We start from the raw sequence: 19,457 nt of genomic DNA on the forward strand, positions 1-19,457 counted from the left end.
GAAACCGAAACCAGGCCACTCACACAGAACGCATATTCAGCACATTTTTTAGATAGACAAATATGACTGCTGCACTCGCGTCTCATGCAAGAGATGTATAAAAAACCATGCAAAGTTAAAACAGTTAAAACTTTTAGAAAACACGTCACAAATTTGTGGAGGTTAATTCCTTTTAAATACATGATGCTGTTTTGTTCATAATTGTTTATGCAATTTACGAAATTATATTTGATTTTTATGAGTTAATTTAGAAGTAATGCACGTTTTTTTTATAGACAGTCATTTCCTTGCATTGACAATTTAAATGCGCTGCATTATTTTGCTCATTGCGCCCTCCTGTGGCCTCGGGAAACAAGACAAAAGTTTCCTTAAGACCTATTTAACCTGCATATAAAACATTAGGAATGAGATGTTTATTTTGTGTTTGAATATTTGTTGTTTGTCTCAATAAATTGGGTTAATTTAAAAATACAGTGGTTAAATAAAAAAAAAAATTTATATTTCTCTTTGTTTTAAAAAAGGTTATTAAAAATGTCAATAATTATCGATACCGAACGATATGAAACATTATATCGTTGATACATTTTTTAGCTTTATCGCCCAGCCCTACTGCATCATAACCATACATGTGCATCATGATATTTAGATGGTACTCAAAGTACTTCAAAGAATATCATGGTATTACCATGGTCCAAAAAAAAACAAGGTAGGGACTTGGTACTGGTGATAACGGCTGTAGCCTTATCACATGCATGTGGAGACTGTAGACTACACATGCACACACTTCAACATCATTAGTTTTGCAGACTATCCTTTGGGCAATGCACAAATGTAACTTAACACTTCACCGACATTTAAATCCCCCTAAGCAGAGAGAGAGAGAGAGCAGTTGATCACATGCGTCCTGAGTAAGGGGCTATTTCTAGATGGTTTCATCGCTGGTTAAGTGTAGCAGGAAGCAGTGGGGGTGAGTGTTGATTAAAGCATTCTCCTGTGCCAGAGGTCAGCGCTCATGGGAGAACAGACACCGCTGGGATGTATGACGGGGATGTGACATTGATATGGTGTGAAACATTTGATCTTTTGGCTGCGACTCGGCTTTATGAGGGCAGATGAACTGGGGTCTGATAGAGGACACAATGCTGGAGCAGATGTCATATGGAAGCTTTAAATCTTTATAAACCTTGTCTGAAAATGGCATTTTTATCTATTCAATCCGTTATTACATTAATCATAGCACAGGCATTTTGTTTGTGATTCCTTAAGGGCAAAAGTTTCAGACTTTTTTTCTCACAATTCTCAGAATTGTAAATAAACTCAAAATTGAGAGATATAAATTCAGAATTAGGAGATATAAACACAGAATAAAGAGTTGCAATTACCTTTTTTATATTTTATGTCGTGAGTCGTGACAGAAACAAAAAAAAAAACAGAATTGCAAGATGTAAACTTGGAATTGCAAGGGGAAAATAGTCTTGTTGCTGTTTATGTTTTAAAACGTTTAGAAATGTTTATATCTTTCAATTCTGAGCTTGAATCTCGCAACTCTGAGATATTCTTTTCTTCTAAGAATTGTAAGAAAAAGTAAAAAAAAAAAATGTGAGAGTCAAAATTACCTTCCTTATTTTTTATTCCATTGCAGAAACAGGCTTCCATGAAAAAGTGTGATGTCATCTTAAATGTAATTTGAATCTCGCAACTCTGAGATATTCTTTTCTTCTAAGAATTGTAAGAAAAAGTAAAAAAAAAAAGTGAGAGTCAAAATTACCTTCCTTATTTTTTATTCCATTGCAGAAACAGGCTTCCATGAAAAAGTGTGATGTCATCTTAAATGTAATATTTTGTTTATGTTTCACTGGCCAATACGACAGTGACCTTATATATAGTATATACATTTATACTGCTTTTACATTAAATTTTTGTCATTTAACCTTATGAAACCAATGTTTCACAGATTGCCTTTAAATATATTACTAAAACAAAATCCTGACAAACATTTTATGGATGTTTTGCAAGCACACAGGAGCTGTACTAGTATGCCTATTATCTGCATAGAAAACATGACCAAGATGGCCACGGAGTGAACCAAAGTGACTTAAAGGGGTCATATGATGCAATTAAAAATTTTCCTTTCTCTTTGGAGTGTTACAAGCTGTTCGTGCATAGATAAGATCCCTAAAGTTGCAAAGACTAAAGTCTCAAACCCAAAGAGATATTCTTTATAAAAGTTGAGACTCGTCCACGCCCTCCTAAACCACCTCGTTCTAACACGCCCCCACATATCTACCTCACTGTGTGCGAAGAGTTGCATAACACTGCCCAAATGTTCACGCAAAGAAAGAAGGCGTAACTTTTTTTGACAGGACACAACAGGTCACATTATCTGAATGTGGTTGCCACCATAAGTGTAGACCATTCTTATGCAAAATAAAATGACTTTTTCTAGAGATCACTGATATAGATTTTTCATTTAAGTGTAGACCACTGTAAACCTGCTTGTCAAAAGTACTATTCACTTCTACCATTTTTAAAAATGTACATTATATTGTTCATCATGCTTTCATAATGAAAGGCTTTTCAAAAACCCACAAACAGGATGTAACATGATAATATCAAGGCGGTGTATAATACATTCCATTGTTAAGAAAACTTGACGAGGCGGTTTAAGATAAACATCGATGAGCTGATTGGGCAGGTGTGTGAAGGTTTAAGCCCAATGATGTATCATTTATAAATAAATCCAAGGGTTGTCTTGTAGGATAAAGCAGCTCCTAGCTAGCTCTTTTATGCTTTTTCATCAAGCCTCAGGTGATACATATAATGCTTTGACTTTGATACTGGACACTGTACGACATACTGGAAAACCTGAAGTAAACTTCTATTTGCAGTCTTCTAAACTCCTACTATAATTTTACTTCCCTTTAACACATTGTAAAAGATGTTTCTGTGCCTCAGGGACAGAGCCATTTTCCAAAACAGTCCTTTGAGAACTGCACATTTTGACAAAGCAAACTTATTCTTGAGGGAGAAAGCAATATACATCTACAGTATATATAAAATTCTTGAGCAAATTCTAGCCAATGTACATAGAATTTTTGTTTTTGAAAGGAGTATTTTATGCTCACCAATGCGTGCCTTTAATTTATCTAAAATACAGTAGAAAACAGTAATATTGTGAACTACTGTGAAATATTTAATTTTAAATTTGAATTTATTTATTTTGAGCAATTTAATGAATCCATACTGAATAAAAGTATTAATTTCTTACAAAAGACAAAAAAAAATCTTATTGACCCTAAAAACTTTAAATGGTATTGTAAAATGATATTTATATTTTAGTAATTTCCACTACCTGGTCTGAAAATCAAAGTTTAAACATTTTTAAATATATCCATGTTTTCCATGACCGTGGGAACCTTTTTCTAATCTAATCTATTTTCTAATTAAATTTTTGCCAAAGTATGCGGAAACATGGCGTCTCTCTTGACGGAGATGAGGAATACTGAACACGTTAATAGAACGTGATGATAAAGGAAATGTAGAGGAAAAAACAGCTTAATAATAATTCATTTGCAATAACCAGTAGAACCTTTAAAATGCCAGATGATAGTGAGGGGATGCAGACAGGAAAATATATGAAACGATAAAGAATGAAAGAGACATAGCTGAGAAGGTCATCGGATGATGGAGAACATCCTTCAAACAGAGATAAACGGATGCAGAGGAGATGAAAATTCAGAAGAGTAGAGCCAAACATTTGGGTCTGGATGTGTGAGTGAGACAGAGTCAGTCAGACAGACAGAAGGGAGGGACAGTTAAGACACAAAGCAGACAAAAGAAGCACCAAGAACCCTGCAAACTGCACTGGGAGAGAGAGATTAGGTTTGAAAGAGCAGTCTGACATCTCAGCTTACTCATCATTGCCTTTGAGTGATTTAAACAATATCTGTCGCATTTAAAAATGCTTTTCTCATTCACATTGACCCACAACCATTACACATACACACAGTAAAATCAGTGAAGCAAGTAAACTGTGTGACGCATCACATTCACACAGATTCAACATGTTTTACAAGTACTGAAAGGTACACAAAATTTGTTTAAAATGTCTTGTTTTTGGAAGTGCTGTGGGAAAAAAAAGTTAAATTAAAGGTGTAATAAACGAGTACTCACTCCATCATGGAGGGGGGGATGGTGCAGCAGTCCTGGATGGCTGTGAGAGGGGAGGTGAGATGGGCCGTGTAAGAGGCTTCCACCACCTGCTTGTTCCTGTTCACCACATCCAGGTACCGGTTAAACTTCTCACGGATCTTTTTTGCTAGCTGAAAACAATAAAAACAGATGTATTAATATTTCTGCATATCAAAATTCAATAATGTCTCCCTGATCAGTGTGTTCCAGTGATATTCCTATTTAGGAATTCAACTTAAAGGATAATTCACCCAAAAATGAAAAATCTGTCATCATTTGCTCACCTTCCACTTGTTCCAAACCTATGTGAGTTTCTTTATTCTTTAAAACACAAAAGAAGGTATTCTGAAGAATGTTGGTAACCAAACAGCTGACAGTAGCCAATGATTTCCATAGTGTTTTTTATCCCATCCTATGGAAGTCAATGGCTACCATCAACTGTTTGGTTACCAACATTCTTCAAAATATCTTCTTTTGTGTTTAACAGATTTGGAACAACTTGATGGTGAGTAAAGGATAACAATTTTCATTTTTAAGGTGAACTATCCCTTGAATTTTTGATGTTGGCCAAAAAAATGTCATATATATATATATATAATTTGTTTATTTTCAGTTTTCCAGTGTGTCCAAATTAGAAGCATAGACTGAAATGTTTACCACTTGAATGCAAAACTGTCCTTTTTTTTTATAAATACAGAATAAATTAATCAAATATCACTTTGATATACACATTTCTTGCTCGAGAACTCTCTTTCCATTACTCCTGTGAAATAAGCTGAGATTAATTCACCTTCCAAATCTAGTCGTGCACTCTACATCAAAGAGAGCTTGAACTAACCTTGGAGACTAGCAATCGATCACCATTAGACATGCATTGTCAGCTGCTGCAGTGCCAGAGGCATTGGTAAAATGGTTTGGTGATATAAGGGAAAACTGAGTTCATAAACCAGAAGGGGTTTCAGAAAACTGGGATGTTGTTTTAACTTTGGGTCTATACGGCACTTGTGCGAAGGAGTTACGGCTGATTAACCATGTTTCTGTGAATTCTGGTTTACCCAATGCAGACTTGAGTTCCCTGGAGAAAGTTATTAACTAGAGCAGCAGCTCAGCTAAGAGTTTCTCCTCACACAGCACATAAATTACTCACACATGAGCCACTTTCTTTTCACCAGATGTTTTAGTAAATCAAAACGTGCACACATACAAAACATAATTCTTAATTCTACATAATTCTAACAACAACAATACATAGGACTCAAATTTTAAGGCAAAAAAACATGATAAATCTTCTCCAAGTCCTGGATTGGAGAAACGTTGCATGACCTATTGACAGTGAACATCCAATCAGCTGCCTGTTTCAGCCATTGCTGCTAAACTTCAATGTTATTCTTTCAAGTTCACAATCCAAGGGAGACATTCCCACTTCTGACAGGTCAGAAAATAACACTATTATCCAGAACATCAGTACATCTAATTCTGTACAATCTAATCAAACTTTCAAGTCTTGAAAGAGTTGGAAGATCACTTAAGGTTATGCGTTACTGAGCTCAATCCACAATCCTGGCTTTAGAGAAAAATTTTGATAAAATATCTACATAACTAAAAGAAAATAACTAAATTTTTCAAATAAAAAAATGACACTTGCAAGCTACAGTTAATATCAAAGAAATAATCTAATTTATAAATGTCTTTTATGACAAACTGTGAAAATTAGATTGGGGTATTTTCCGAGGTCTGTGTCCTAGCTCATTAAAATGGTGACATTAAGAGAAGACAGGCTTACTTTGTCTTTGTGTCGCTACAAGACATGGACATGATCCTAATTGGTGCCGTTTTCCACTGGGGTGCCTTTTCAACTTGCACAAATGGCAGTGCCAGTCCTTCATTACCATGTGTGCACATACACAAGACTGGCAGATGTTGACAGCATTGCCAAACGAGCAACTGATGAAAGTCAAATTTTTTTAGAGGAACCCAGAATAATGGGATTTGTAGTTACAGATCTAAAAGGTGTTATTTCATAACCTTTACAATGAATAATAAAAGAAGAACTAGAATGTATTAATATATTGTTTTCTATTTTTTTTTCTTTCTCTCGTAAACTAATGGTGATCAAAGCTAATCAAATATGACATATTTGTTGGCTAACATGGTTAACAATGTTAATTCACTTTACCTTGGGAATTTCTAATGGGTTTTAGAAGGTTTTTTTAGTTAGAGTAAACCAATGCCTGTGGTTAAAATCACTTAAAGAGACATGAGTTTACATGCCTGACGAACATAACCATTGTAACAACTTGTTAGCAACTTAAATTTTCAAGAACACACAATGGTTTAAAAATCTGAATTATGACTGGGTTATTTGTGTTGCAGAACAAAAATTCACAGTCTTCATTATACTCAGATGAACAACCATTATTCTTTCTGTATTCTTTATTCTTAAACAAATTTGAAATTCACAAGGCTTGAATATGTTCATTCTCATCCTGATTTGGGACAACAATCTGAAGAGCTCTATTAAACAGAAACTAAAACTAGGTAAATTTAATGCAATACAGATTTCAGAGCTAAGAATAGACTGTATTTAGGCTGCATCACCATACCACAAAATAATACAATAAAAATAAATATATAATTATTCATTTCTAAATTTCACACATTTATGTGTGCTTACTGCTGCATATTAAGCCAATCATTTTAACACAAAGTAGTTTTCATACATGTAGAAATGGCTTGACCGAATTTGATCAGCAGAAAAAGGAGTTTCACATCCTCTTAAATGTAACACTTCAATAAGTCTGAATCTGCCCAGCTTAGTCAATTACACCAGCGGCAAGATCCAAAATAGTAGAGTGAGCAATCATTTTAATTTGTCTTCCTTCCCTTTTTATATGAGTACATCCAGTGCCAATTAATGAGGAACAACAAAACAGCATTATAGCATGACAAAGCCTGAGTCACTTCATAATCAAACACGTTCAGGTCTCGACTGCCTCAGCAGGCAGAACGGTTTATCAGCATCTACCCCCAAAAACCCTGTTTGGCAATTAGCTGTCGAGGTGTCACTAGTAAAACCTGCCAGCGATCGGCTTAATCTCTCACCAGCAGCTGGTAAATAGCTGCAGGTGAGAGGGAACGAAAGAGAGAGAGAGACAACGTACAGGAATAATTCACACAAAAGGGCTTCTCTTGGCACCGAAACCCAAGTGAAGAGTGACAACCTGTCCGTTCTTGCTCAGGGCGTGTGTGTGTCGCTGAGAAACACATTTATGGGGTACGAGCGCAGTTGCTGCCACTCATGCTGATTTGTTTTGAGGCTGGTCAGAACAGAGCGTATTAACATTGAAAGCTCTTTATGCCTTACAGCAAAAACAGAAGCTGGAGTAGGCATGAGGGAGAGGCCCATGGCAAGAATAAATCACACTAGACCATGACAGGCTTACTGTCTTATAACTGACAGAGGAAAGAAATGCATTCCCACAGTATCAGACGGAAAAGTACTAAAATGAAATTCCATGGTTACTGTGGCCTAAATTATTACTTTTAATTTAGCTATGATGATACATATGCACACACTATATACACAGTTGTGCTCATAAATGTACCTCACAAAATAATAATATATTTTTTAAATAATACATTTTTTATATATTAAAAAAAGGGATCATAAAATAGTGTATTTAGTTTGAGAGCCTGCATAACAAATAAATGAACTTAAATGAAGTTATTGATGCTCAAGGAGGCAACACACACAATATTAAGGAACAAGGGTATTCATACTTTTGAACAGGACAATATGTAAATTCTGCTATTGTTTTGTCTTGTAGAATATAGCTTCATAAGGGATGTAGTATTTTTAATAATAAAAAAACATTATGACCTCATTTAAAAAAAACTGTTTACAGATTCTGCAAAGGGTACTTATAAGCAATAAAGTTTATGAAAGCATTATAAAAATGCAATTAAATTAAATTTGAATAATAATAATAATAATAATAAATTAATTAAATTTGATCAATAAATAACTACATACATACAATTTTGAGCAGATCCAAGTCCAACAGGGTACTTGTTAAATTATTACACTTATAAATTATTTGTGATAAAGTTGTTCTTGATCAATTCAAGCAAAAACCTGGTATGATCTCTGAAGGTTGTCCAAAGGTCAAAGGTAGGGAGGGGATAAGGGTGGGAGATATGGCAAAAAATATCATATCACAATTTGTGGTGTGTGTGTGTGTGTGTGTGTGTGTGTTTAAAATATTCAATCGCTAAGTGGCTTTATTTATTTATTTATTTATAAAAAAAAGCCAATTATAGATCTAATTAAACATACAGGGTTCTATACACTTTTTTTGTATTGCATAAATAATGTTATGAGATTAATGTTTCAAATATAAAAACTGGAATATAGAAATATGAAATGATAGAAAAAAAATAGAATGCTACTTTCAAATATGAAACAAAAATTGCCAGTAAGTGGCGGCAAGCCACTGTCTTAATAAGTGAGTCAGTGAGTCATTTTATTCAATCAATTCTTTCAAAACAACAGATTTATTCACAAAGTAAGGAACTGTTATTATGAATGGATCAGTGAATCATTGACTCACCGATTTGTTCAAATTCATTCAGTAAGGAAACACTGATGTGTGTTGCTGCAGAGACGCACGACATGGCTTTGTTTGGAACCATTTTCTTTAGCGAAATAGAACAAAAAAAGACAATAACGTCTCTACGATTTAAATCACTTAATATTTATGTCTGGGTAATTGAATTGTTGCCCTGACACTAAAAAAAGTCTGCCACAGACCCTGTTAACCAAACCGTTCATATAATCACTCTAAATGCGTATGTGTGAAATACTGCATATAATTCTTATTAAATATCTATATTTGTTGCTTCACAGTGACAGTGCTTAGCAACAAATAACCTAATTGGACAAATGGCAAAATCAGTATTATAGCAACAAGTTATACAGTAAGTTACAGATACCTGAAGCAGCTGCTGTAAGTTTTTATCGATGGTTGGTCAGTTTACATGTCGGTCAGAAGTACGAGACTCAGTGGGCGGTTCTTGTCAGAAGTGAATGACAATGTAAGTAGACACTTTTGGATGTGCAGAGAGCAAATCCGCGGTTCTAATAGAAATTATTTTAATGTGCATGAAAACTCAGTGATGATGCGTACAGGGCATAGTAATAAAATCATTCGGGGCTTTTTAAAATTGAAAAAAAAAATGTATGAAAAATTATGAGACTAAACGTTTCCTTTATGCAACCTTTTCACATTGAAATAGTGTACTCTAACACAATATGACAATTTCAGCATTAAGCCTTGAAAACCATGACAACATAACTTTAAAATAGACATTGATGCCATGGGTATTATACAAATACATAATTTTCCTGTCTCATTCTGTTAAATGTTATCCATACTGACAGACAGGCATGTCTGTAATTGAACAAGCTCTTTTCCTAATGCCGCAGAGTTTTAAAATGGTTTCTAATCAGAGAGTTTTGATCATGGGCCAAATGCATTGACGTTAGAAAGAGCTAAAGCATGAGCAACCATCTTCTCATTTCTCTAGAGCTTGTTAGGGAGGGACACAGTGCAGTCAATAGAGGTTGGAATTAGTGTTTCAGCAGTAAAAAGAACAAAGATGGCTTCAAAGACAGCAGACAGCAACTGGAGAATTTTAATGAGTGTCCTTTGCCCCTCTAGACCACACACACACACACACACACACGCACAGCACTCACTCAGTATCAAGGGATGTTGATGAGTAACTCACCTGCTGCACCTCTGTTTCACCATTTGAAGTCTTCTCCGTGTACATAAAGGAGTTGAAGATTCTCTGTGTGGAAAAGAAGAGAGAACAGTTGCTGAAAGCTGACAAATAAAAGTAAGGAGCTGCTAGACTGAAACACAAGAAGAATATCTGGAAGAATTTATCCGTATGCACCAGGACTTTTGGTTAATGATTTTTTTGGTCATTTTTTTAGTAGTGTGACAGTAGCTCAGTTGTGTTCAAAATAGTGTAAAACAGTTTTCCAGTAATGAGCTACTTTTTCCAAGATGCAGCACAACAAAACACATTTTTTAATATTCCATTGTCTTGCCAAAACAACTTCACAGCAAAGTGAGCTGTTAAACATTCTCTCTCAAAAGTCTGATTCATTCTAGTAAATCAGTTCATTTGAAAGAATCAATTAAAAACAATTAATTGACTGGCAAACTGAAATTATCATGATTCAGTATTTCAGTATTACTGACAGTATTTCTATTTATTGTGAAACATTTAGTTTAACATTTATCACCAGATTTTCAACTTAGATACACATTTGAACGTTTTTTAGTTGAATTTAATGTCAACTTATTTGTTTGAATTTAATGTTTATATCCTAATTGTTTTTTGGTCAAATATAGCTTATGCTAACTGTTCTATATTATGAGTAGCTTTTAATTTAGTAAGCTACAGGTTCAAAGTAGCTTCCCTAAAAATGGTTTCAAAATGCCTTCTCACATTATATGCTCATTTGAATAATTGATGTTAATTACTAATTATATTTTTTGGTGGCAAAATTCCTAGAGAAAGAGTGTGTTTACAGAATTCACAAGTTTCAGGTGGATTTCAAGTTTCATCTAGTACCTTTTACCTAAATGTACGTTTTGCCAACATGATGCTCAATCATAGGCACAAACACTAGATAAACACCAAAAGCCAACAATTACATTACATACTGCACAAAAGCTCACCAAACATTTGCTTAAATAAGACTGCAGGTGTTTTGTGTAAGGGTGTATTCACACCTGTCTTGTTTGGTTGCCTCCCAATTTCCACCTAAATGAGCTAAGGAAGATTAAACGTTTCTATGTCTACACCTTACCATTGTAAACCTTCAAAAATAGCCTACAAGCTCAACAGTTCCTCACAATGACGATATTTGCTCTTTGCACACCTCATTACCGTGGCAATCCTGACACGGAATATCGCTGCGGAATGTGTCATAACAACTTGATGGATTCCCACCTCATCCAAAAAAATCACTCGCCATGAGGAGGACTGATGATCTTTAACACTAAGAAGAGAAGAAACTCTTTTAGTCACTGTGTAATGCGTCTGAGGTCAGGGTGGTCACCCACATTAAAGATGATGAAACGGGCACATGTCCACACTCACCTAAAGCCTGGAATTTCATCACCAGCGCATGTTTATAAAAAGCAAAACAAACTGTGGGTGATGTATGAATGAGCCCCAACCTTTGTGAATAAAGCTCCAGACACAGAAGCTGTGGAAAACTAAGTGAAAGAAGAAACTTGTCATTTCAGACCCTTCTTGTAAAATAAACAGGCACAAACACAAATAGCACATCGGGCACCAGCACAGGTCTTTCCCCGGTGTGGTGGGTTTGTTTTTCGAACTGCTCCGATGGCTTTCACAGCTTTACCCAGGCCAGAGAGGAATTTCGCAGCTTGTAAGTTGAGAACCCTCTCAACAAATGTGAAACTCTTGAGAGGAAGGTCTTTGAGGTAAGAAAACTGATAAAAACACAGGGCGCTAGACTATTATTATGGTTCCAACATTTCACCTAAACAAGGTTTCCCTTACAGTCGATTCAACCTCACTATGACTATGTTTTGTAAAAGATTTGAAAGTTGTGTGTATGTGAATATGTATCTTAAGTTTCATAAACTGAAGTATGTATCACAGTAAAGGCTCCCAGATTATTTTGAATAGGACATGACTGACGTTTAATGAAGAGGTCAGTTACGACTCTAAATGATTCCCAAATTAGTTTGACTTAAATAGCAAATTCACAAGAAATTCAAAATCTAAACATTAAGTTTTTTATTACCAAGACCCCCATTGTCCACAAAAATATTTGAAGGCCCCGTGACTTTTCTACTTGTTTGTGATTATCTGGATAACGAATTTTAGAGCTTGGCATAACTGGAAAAAGTGTATTCTAAAAAAGTGCTCATGGAGTTAAAAGATCTGATTAATTTTCATGACTTTTCCTTTAGTCTAGAAATCATTTTTAAAATTAGGCTACATCATATATCCAGGTTTTTCAAGTTCGTGGGAATCATGGTTCTTGTTTTGTCTTATTTTAAATCCTTTTAAGGCATCTTGAGGCCCCCTGTTTAAGAACCACCGCTTTAAGGAGACAATATGACAAAACTGATGATATGGACGGAAACAAAGTTTTCTCAACTGTCACCAATGGTGACTAGAATTTAAATTATTGTTGCAATTGTTTATCGTCACATCTGTGACCACTTTAGTCTCGGTCTGTAGCCCTGCAACAACAGAAAGAAACAGAGTAACATCAAGCTATGCCATCAGCAATACTCAGTGCCTGAACTTTACAAATCGACAGGACTCTTCAAGCCCTCTCCATGTTTGGACTATCCACCGTCTAATCCTCACAGACAAGTTGACATTAACATGAATGATAAGCTATAGGATTGTAAGCAATAACACATTGCCGTTCAACTAAGTGGGGACAAAGAAGCCTATGTGCAGCTGCATTGGCACAGAATGTGGTGTCCAGGGAGGTTATTAATCTTGTCAACCCCAGGGTTAATCTTGACTGCAGTTGAATAGATGTCTGGAATGACTGAACCTCATGCTGTCTTTGATCCAGGCTTGTCAAGGCTCCGGCACTCCCTTCAACAGAGGCACGGCAAGGCAGATTGACTAAAACCAAGCCCTCCACAGGGTGGTTAATTATATCAAAATTTCCATCTCTCTCAGCCAAAAAGCAGCCACTTAAGAATTATTGCCTCCACCTAAGGAATGAAACCCATAAGTCATGTCCATATTTCAATACACAAACAGAAAAATGCGCCGTCATTCCAAGCATACCTCATAGAAGTTGCACAAAGCTAATAGGCACAGATGAACTTATTGGATTTTAACTGCACACACTCTTCCGTAAAGTTTCCAGGCATTGGTTTTTGGAAACAGCTGATGCGCTATGGGAGCGGAACAACACTGGAGCCGCGGCGTTGATGCTCAGCAGCATTTCCATTAAAATGGTGCGATGGAGGGGGATAAACCTATTAGCAATTCAGTCATCTTCAAAGGCGAGAGCCCATCCAGCTAATCCTCATTAATTTGGGATTGTACAAAGGAGTGAAAGGGTGTGTTCACATAACGCAATGAGCAGAAAAGGTGCCGTAATCCTCTCTTTAGGCCTACAAGGTCTAAATCATTGGACTGACCCTCCCTTAACACCGCAGTAAAGATGTAGGTTAAAGAGCAGTAATGTGTTTTTTGCTCTAAGGTAAGTCAATGTGAATTTCCATTTGCAACCCATATTAATTCTGTAAACTCAACTCAAACTCATATTCATTCATCTGTAACTTATTTGATAGCAAAAGTGGTCGTTACATAAAATAAGGTCACAATGATTGAGAGTTTGCTAAAACAATGACTAAACAAATATTTGGCCATGTGGTGGCTATCCAAGTGATGTCATTGGAAAGGAAATGTTGTTTCAGAGGAAAAGCAAGTGGTTACATTCTAAAGATTAGAAAAATAATTCAACTAAATAATTTATTTATCATTATCATTTTAAGTTGAATTCAAGATTGCTCATCAGTCATGAGGGATGTTAGGAGATGTGAAATACGATAATGAAATATGACAGGGATAGTTCCCAAAAATGAAAATTCTGTCATTTGTACTCACCCTCATGCCATCTGTGGAACACAAAATGTGATATTTTTGAAGAATATTTCAACTGTTTTGTCCATACAATGAAAGCCATTTCCAACACTGTAACAAAACAAATTGGCTTTCATTTTATAGACAGAACAACTGAGACATATTTTAAATATATTTTATTTTGTTTTTCCACAGAAAAGGGAAAGTACTGTAGGTTTGGAATTAGAGGTCTGCATTCCCGCGGGACCCGACCAGATTTCTTGCGCCGCGGGATTAAATTCCGGAATAAAACGCGGTAGCGGTCGGTAACTCTGGTGTAATTTGAACGGGAGTGGGCGGTCTAACAATATACCATTCCCGACGTCCATTCAGAACAGCATATACGCGCTTTATTCTTACTGACCACCGGTATGCACTCGGACTGTTATGCACGCGCTGCACGCACGCTTTCTGCATCACGTTTTATTTGTGGGGTCTGTGCGCAGCATGTGCATAACGATGCTCAGAGCAGGCTGTACGGATGGAGCAAAGTGTGGATGCGCTGTCCTTGAAGGACGTTCAACTCGGTTTTGTTTATATTTTGCTTAGCATATAATTTTAAATGACAGATGTTGTATTTATTTTTCTCTGCGACACTTTTCCTACTGTGTTAACAGAAAAATGTCAAACGAATTTAGTATTTTGACAAGACGAATAAAAATAGCTAATAGGCTATTTTTGTACAACCTATATTTTAATTTTTTTCTCTCTGCGACACTTTTCCTACTGTGTTAACAGAAAAATGTCAAACGAATTTAGTATTTTGACAAGACGAATAAAAATAAGAAATACAATTTTTGTACAACATTTTTATTTTCTCTGTGACACTTTTTTCCTAGGCCTACTGAGTTCTATAAAATGTTAAACTAATTTTGTGTCTTAAAATAATTCATATAAATTCACGTAAATAAATTCGAGACTTACAACAAGACGACAAGACGAATAAAATAAATACAATTTTGTGCAGACTACACTTTTATTTGTAAGCCTACCTCTCTTTCTTTCAGTAGTGGAAATTGAAATTAGATTCTGGATACGAGATCTAAATTTAGCGGGAACGGTCGGGTTGGGAAGAAAATTATTCTAAGCGGACAGCTGGAGAACAAAGAGTGAATATATAGCGGGAGCAGGTGTGTGCGGAATATAACCTTGCAGGAGCGGGACTAAAACAAATAGTCCCGCGCAGACCTCTATTTGGAATAGCATTGTCAAAACTATCGATGTCGGTACTTAAATTTTAAAAATGCATGAGCAATCTGTTGAGCGCATGAACACAATGGCCAATCAGAGCGGTTTAAGAATCCGCTCAACAGCGCTCAAAATGCTGGCATCGTCACATTTGTAAAATTTCAGTACCAACTGGTACCGACATCGATACTTTTGACAAAACTAGTTTGGAACAACATGAGGGTGAGTAAATGATAAAAAAAATTCCGTTTTGGCTGATCCATCACTTTAAGATATCTACTGCTGCTTTTAAAAACAAATGTCATCTAAAGCAAATTCATGACTGAAAATTCTTGCATACAATTTCACAATAAAAACAGGGAAAAAAGATTAAATGTCATTAGCACTATAACTTGTTGTATTTTTACCTCATCATGTATAAACATTGTAAAACTCAATTTTATTGCAATGTTTTATACTGTAGTAAATCAGAAAAAAACTGATTTAAAGTTCTTGTATGCTCAAACGTCCCAATTAGGGCTGGGCGATATGGCCAAAAAAATTATCACGATGCTATCGATATCACGATAGCATACATTTAAATCACGATAATTTTTTCATATCAGTCAATATCGATAATTATCACAATAAATGTCAAATCTTAATTTCTTTCAAGTTTAAAGCCAGATTTTTGCTCCAAAGTGAAAGTTGTAGAAACCAGACTATTAATTTTCCTTAACAAAATACATATCTAAATAGAAATATGTATTTCTTAGTTTCTGCATGTTCTAATGAGTGATATTGTTTCAAATCAAGAAACAGGTTTGGGTTGCCTGATAATATTAATAATAATAATATCACTTTTTTTGTCTCTTAGAAATGCACATTTGATAGTAGCTTGAGTTAGGATGCATAGGTAAATTTTTGTGCATTATCAAAATCAGTAACATCTGTAAAAATTGTAGCAACCTCAGTTTTATATGGTTACATTTATTCTGACCAAGGATTTGTTTATTTATTTATTTATTTATTTTATTTTTTATTTAATTAATTCAAACAAATCACGCTGTTTCCAAAAGCGGAACGACATTTTTAAAATTATTTTTATAATAAACATTATATCGAACATTTATCGAACTCTTCATATCGTTTTATCGAGGAAAATTATACCGCGATAATTATCGTTACCGAATTATCGCCCAGCCCTAGTCCCAATGAATTCATTATGACCTACATTTATCTCTTGTATGTAATTTTATTTTCAATTATTTGCCTTGACTGTTTCTTTTTTTCTGGATGTACTGAAAACTGCCTTCAAATAAATGTGTTTTATGACAGTAACTGACAATCTGATTTGAAATCCCATACTTCCTCACTGCAGCTGACAACACCTATAGTTGCTGTGGCAGCGACAGGGGAAACTGGGTACAAACAGAGAAGATGAAAGGCCAGACAACAGAAGCCAGTCTGGGATGCTATTGCGATTTCCTGCCACAGGTACCCCGCTCGCCCCCATCTCCCCCCTCCCCCACGCTCAAACTCTCAGAAGCAATGTGCTCATTGCACTACAAAGGCTTCTGCTCTAGAATGAGGCATCCTTCCCTGCCCTCTGATGTGTTTTTTTTCCTCCATCTCTCTCTCACCCTCTCCCAGTTTCTAAGGATGAGCCAGAGACAAGGCAGCACTCTGCATCTGCACCTGAATGTGTGGAAATGCTTAATAGACACACTGGCACGAACCAAAAAGCAATTTGAATGTAACATCAACTGACAAATTAATACTGAAAACGCACTATAGATTAAACCACAGAGCAACAGATAACACAAATTTTGATTCCTCACTAATGAAACAGTACCATGATATTATTGCGGTTTATTAAATTTTATTATATAATTGGAATACTGCAAATACTATGGTGTATGAATATCATTCAGTAAAATCTAGGATTAAGAAATATAACTAGAAATTATATCAATATTACATCTTTTAAAATATATTCAATATTTATATTTTTAGATATATTTAGATATTTATGTAGTTGCTCTAAACATTTTTTATTTTATTTTTTTCAATAAAAGGAAACAATTTCAACCATCGTTGCCATAAGATTCAAAATGTATTGTGAAAAAGCAATCAAGGTTATTCACACTTTAACGAAATAGCCTAACACTATTTAATCATTTATATTTTCATTTAGAATTTAGATTTTTTTTTGTCTCCTAAATGTTTGCTGTCCCAATATATATATGTTGGTCCCCTTATTATTAGGCATACCTAATCAAATTATACATTACAGTAACACAAAAAAAAAAAAAATCTTACTACAACTAGTTCTTACAACAAACAGCCAAGAAAAAGTCTAGTTTAAAGATATGTCAAAAGTCAGATATTTGTGAGCTATGTCCTAAGTTATAACTTTCATGTTTTTCTTGCATACATTTTTCAATTTTGTATGAAAAAAAAAGATTCTTAACAGATACTGAAGTGTGGCTGACATGTTTCACATTAGCAGTGAATAAACTGAAGTGTGTGTGTTTGTAAGGGGGTTGGGTGGACGAGAAGAGAGCGAGTGTAAAAGGAGTTCCACATGCGAGCATATAGGGGTGGACTGCATTTATAATCTCACCGAGTTATCAGGTTAATGGAGCATAAGTTGTTTTAATGGTTCTATAATACCAAATCTTCTCAAACGTATCTGACCATCAGAACTGAAGTAATGACACTGTGTAAGGCTGGAGCAAAAATGACTTTGGTTTCCACAGTTACGCATTACTAGCACAGACAAAACATTGCATTCATACACTTTCAAGGCCCTGGACCATGTGCAGTTCAGCCTATAAGTAAGTCTGATGACTGTCTGGATGTCTTCTTGAGGGAAAAAATTGTGGTATTACTATGAAAGTATCTCAACACATCCAGCATAAATATACTGTCTAAGATATACAACAGGCCTCACTCAACTTACAATGTGTAGATATATCACCTACAGAGATAACACCCCTTACGCCTGTGTGTTCTTGATCCGCTCTGGGCTGAAATTATGTTTTAGGCCGCCCCTCCAACGAAAGAAGAGATTGAGTGTCGGTGGAGGGGCCAACAGAGCCCGGGGTCCTACAATAACAAAACCTCTTTGTGCAAACCCTGAGGGGCCCGTTGAGAGACCGGGTCACGGAGCGGATTCTCTCGCAGATCTCCAACTCACGGCAGCCCTGTTTTTTTTTTCAGTCCAGCAGACAGGATATAATTGTTTCCACATGTGAAGGGGGCCCAAATAACAATGACAACGGTTGAGAGGCTGAGTGTTTTATTACCTTGAATTTCTGCATACAGCCATCGCCGCAGGCTTACAAGATCCAATATGCACAGCACATAAAAAGGAATACCTGTGTAAAAAGTGGTAAGCTATAGAAAAAAGGAAAAAGCTGTTGTCATTACATCTTATGTCAGTTGATCACATATTTTTTTATGCCTTTCAAATTTAAACATTTGCTGTTTTTTTTTTTCAAATTATGATGAAATGCATTTTAGCTGGCTAACATGGATGAGAATTTGCTGAAATGTGTGTGTGTGTGGCCAGGGATCGGAATCGGACGATTTTCCTCATGATCGTCCCGGATCGGTGATCGGTCGGTCAGCCTCACTTCTTTCCGATTCCGAGCTGATCCGTTTTGTTACCAGCGGCACAGGCAATAACGTCAGCTGCGCATTCTCGCTCTCTTCTCTCCGACGACCCCTTCTCTCTCACACACGTCTCATTCGCTACAGTTAAATAGTGCTTGTATTGCGCATTACTTTATTAGTGGAGCGCACAAGCCGCGCTCAGGCTCAAACAGCTTGTGAGCCACAAATACCAAAATGAATGGCTAACGGCGCTAAACGTTCAAATACATAAAAAATCATGTCAAAATGCCCGTTAAACACTAGGGCTGCACAATATATCGAAATTATCGAAATATCGCAAATGTAAATATCGCAATATGCATATCGCAAGGGCGTGCGATATCTGAATCATTTTAATAATAGGCTACCTAAATCAAAACGTTGCAAAAGGTCAACGTTTTAGTTCGACGCAAATAGCAGAGAATTGCTTGACGTTAAAAAGAGTTAAGTGAACAAAGATTAACCTGAATTTAATTCATACAGTGAACACTATGCAGTGTTATTTTACACTTAATTATTACATTTCTGTACCTGAATACTAGTGTTTATATTATCTATGCTGGTAAATTGTGTATTTCTTTTTTTTCTTTATCTTTCTTTTTTTTACTGAATGTTCACTTGCCTTTAATTATGTTTGAACTTTCTCAGACTATAGTTTTTGCTGTGGTATATGAAGAAGTACTTAAAGTGTATGGAAAGCAAAGTTACAATGATATAAAATTAGTGTC

At 35.6% G+C, this 19,457-nt stretch overlaps 1 protein-coding gene across 1 annotated transcript in view; it reads right to left on the reverse strand.

Annotated features, from left to right (window-relative positions):
• Nucleotides 1–19,457, reverse strand: part of cachd1 (cache domain containing 1) — an 83,127-nt gene that overhangs the window by 39,349 nt on the left and 24,321 nt on the right. Inside the window, exons 3-4 of the mRNA XM_016551160.1 lie at nt 9,982–10,044; nt 4,174–4,322 (exon numbers count right to left, since the gene is read on the reverse strand). Coding sequence (XP_016406646.1) covers nt 4,174–4,322; nt 9,982–10,044 — 212 coding nt within the window. The remainder of the gene's footprint in view (nt 1–4,173; nt 4,323–9,981; nt 10,045–19,457) is intronic.

The sequence above is a fragment of the Sinocyclocheilus rhinocerous genome, unplaced genomic scaffold (genome assembly GCF_001515625.1).
Source record: "Sinocyclocheilus rhinocerous isolate Xijiao unplaced genomic scaffold, SAMN03320098_v1.1 scaffold1182, whole genome shotgun sequence".
Lineage (NCBI taxonomy): Eukaryota > Metazoa > Chordata > Actinopteri > Cypriniformes > Cyprinidae > Sinocyclocheilus > Sinocyclocheilus rhinocerous.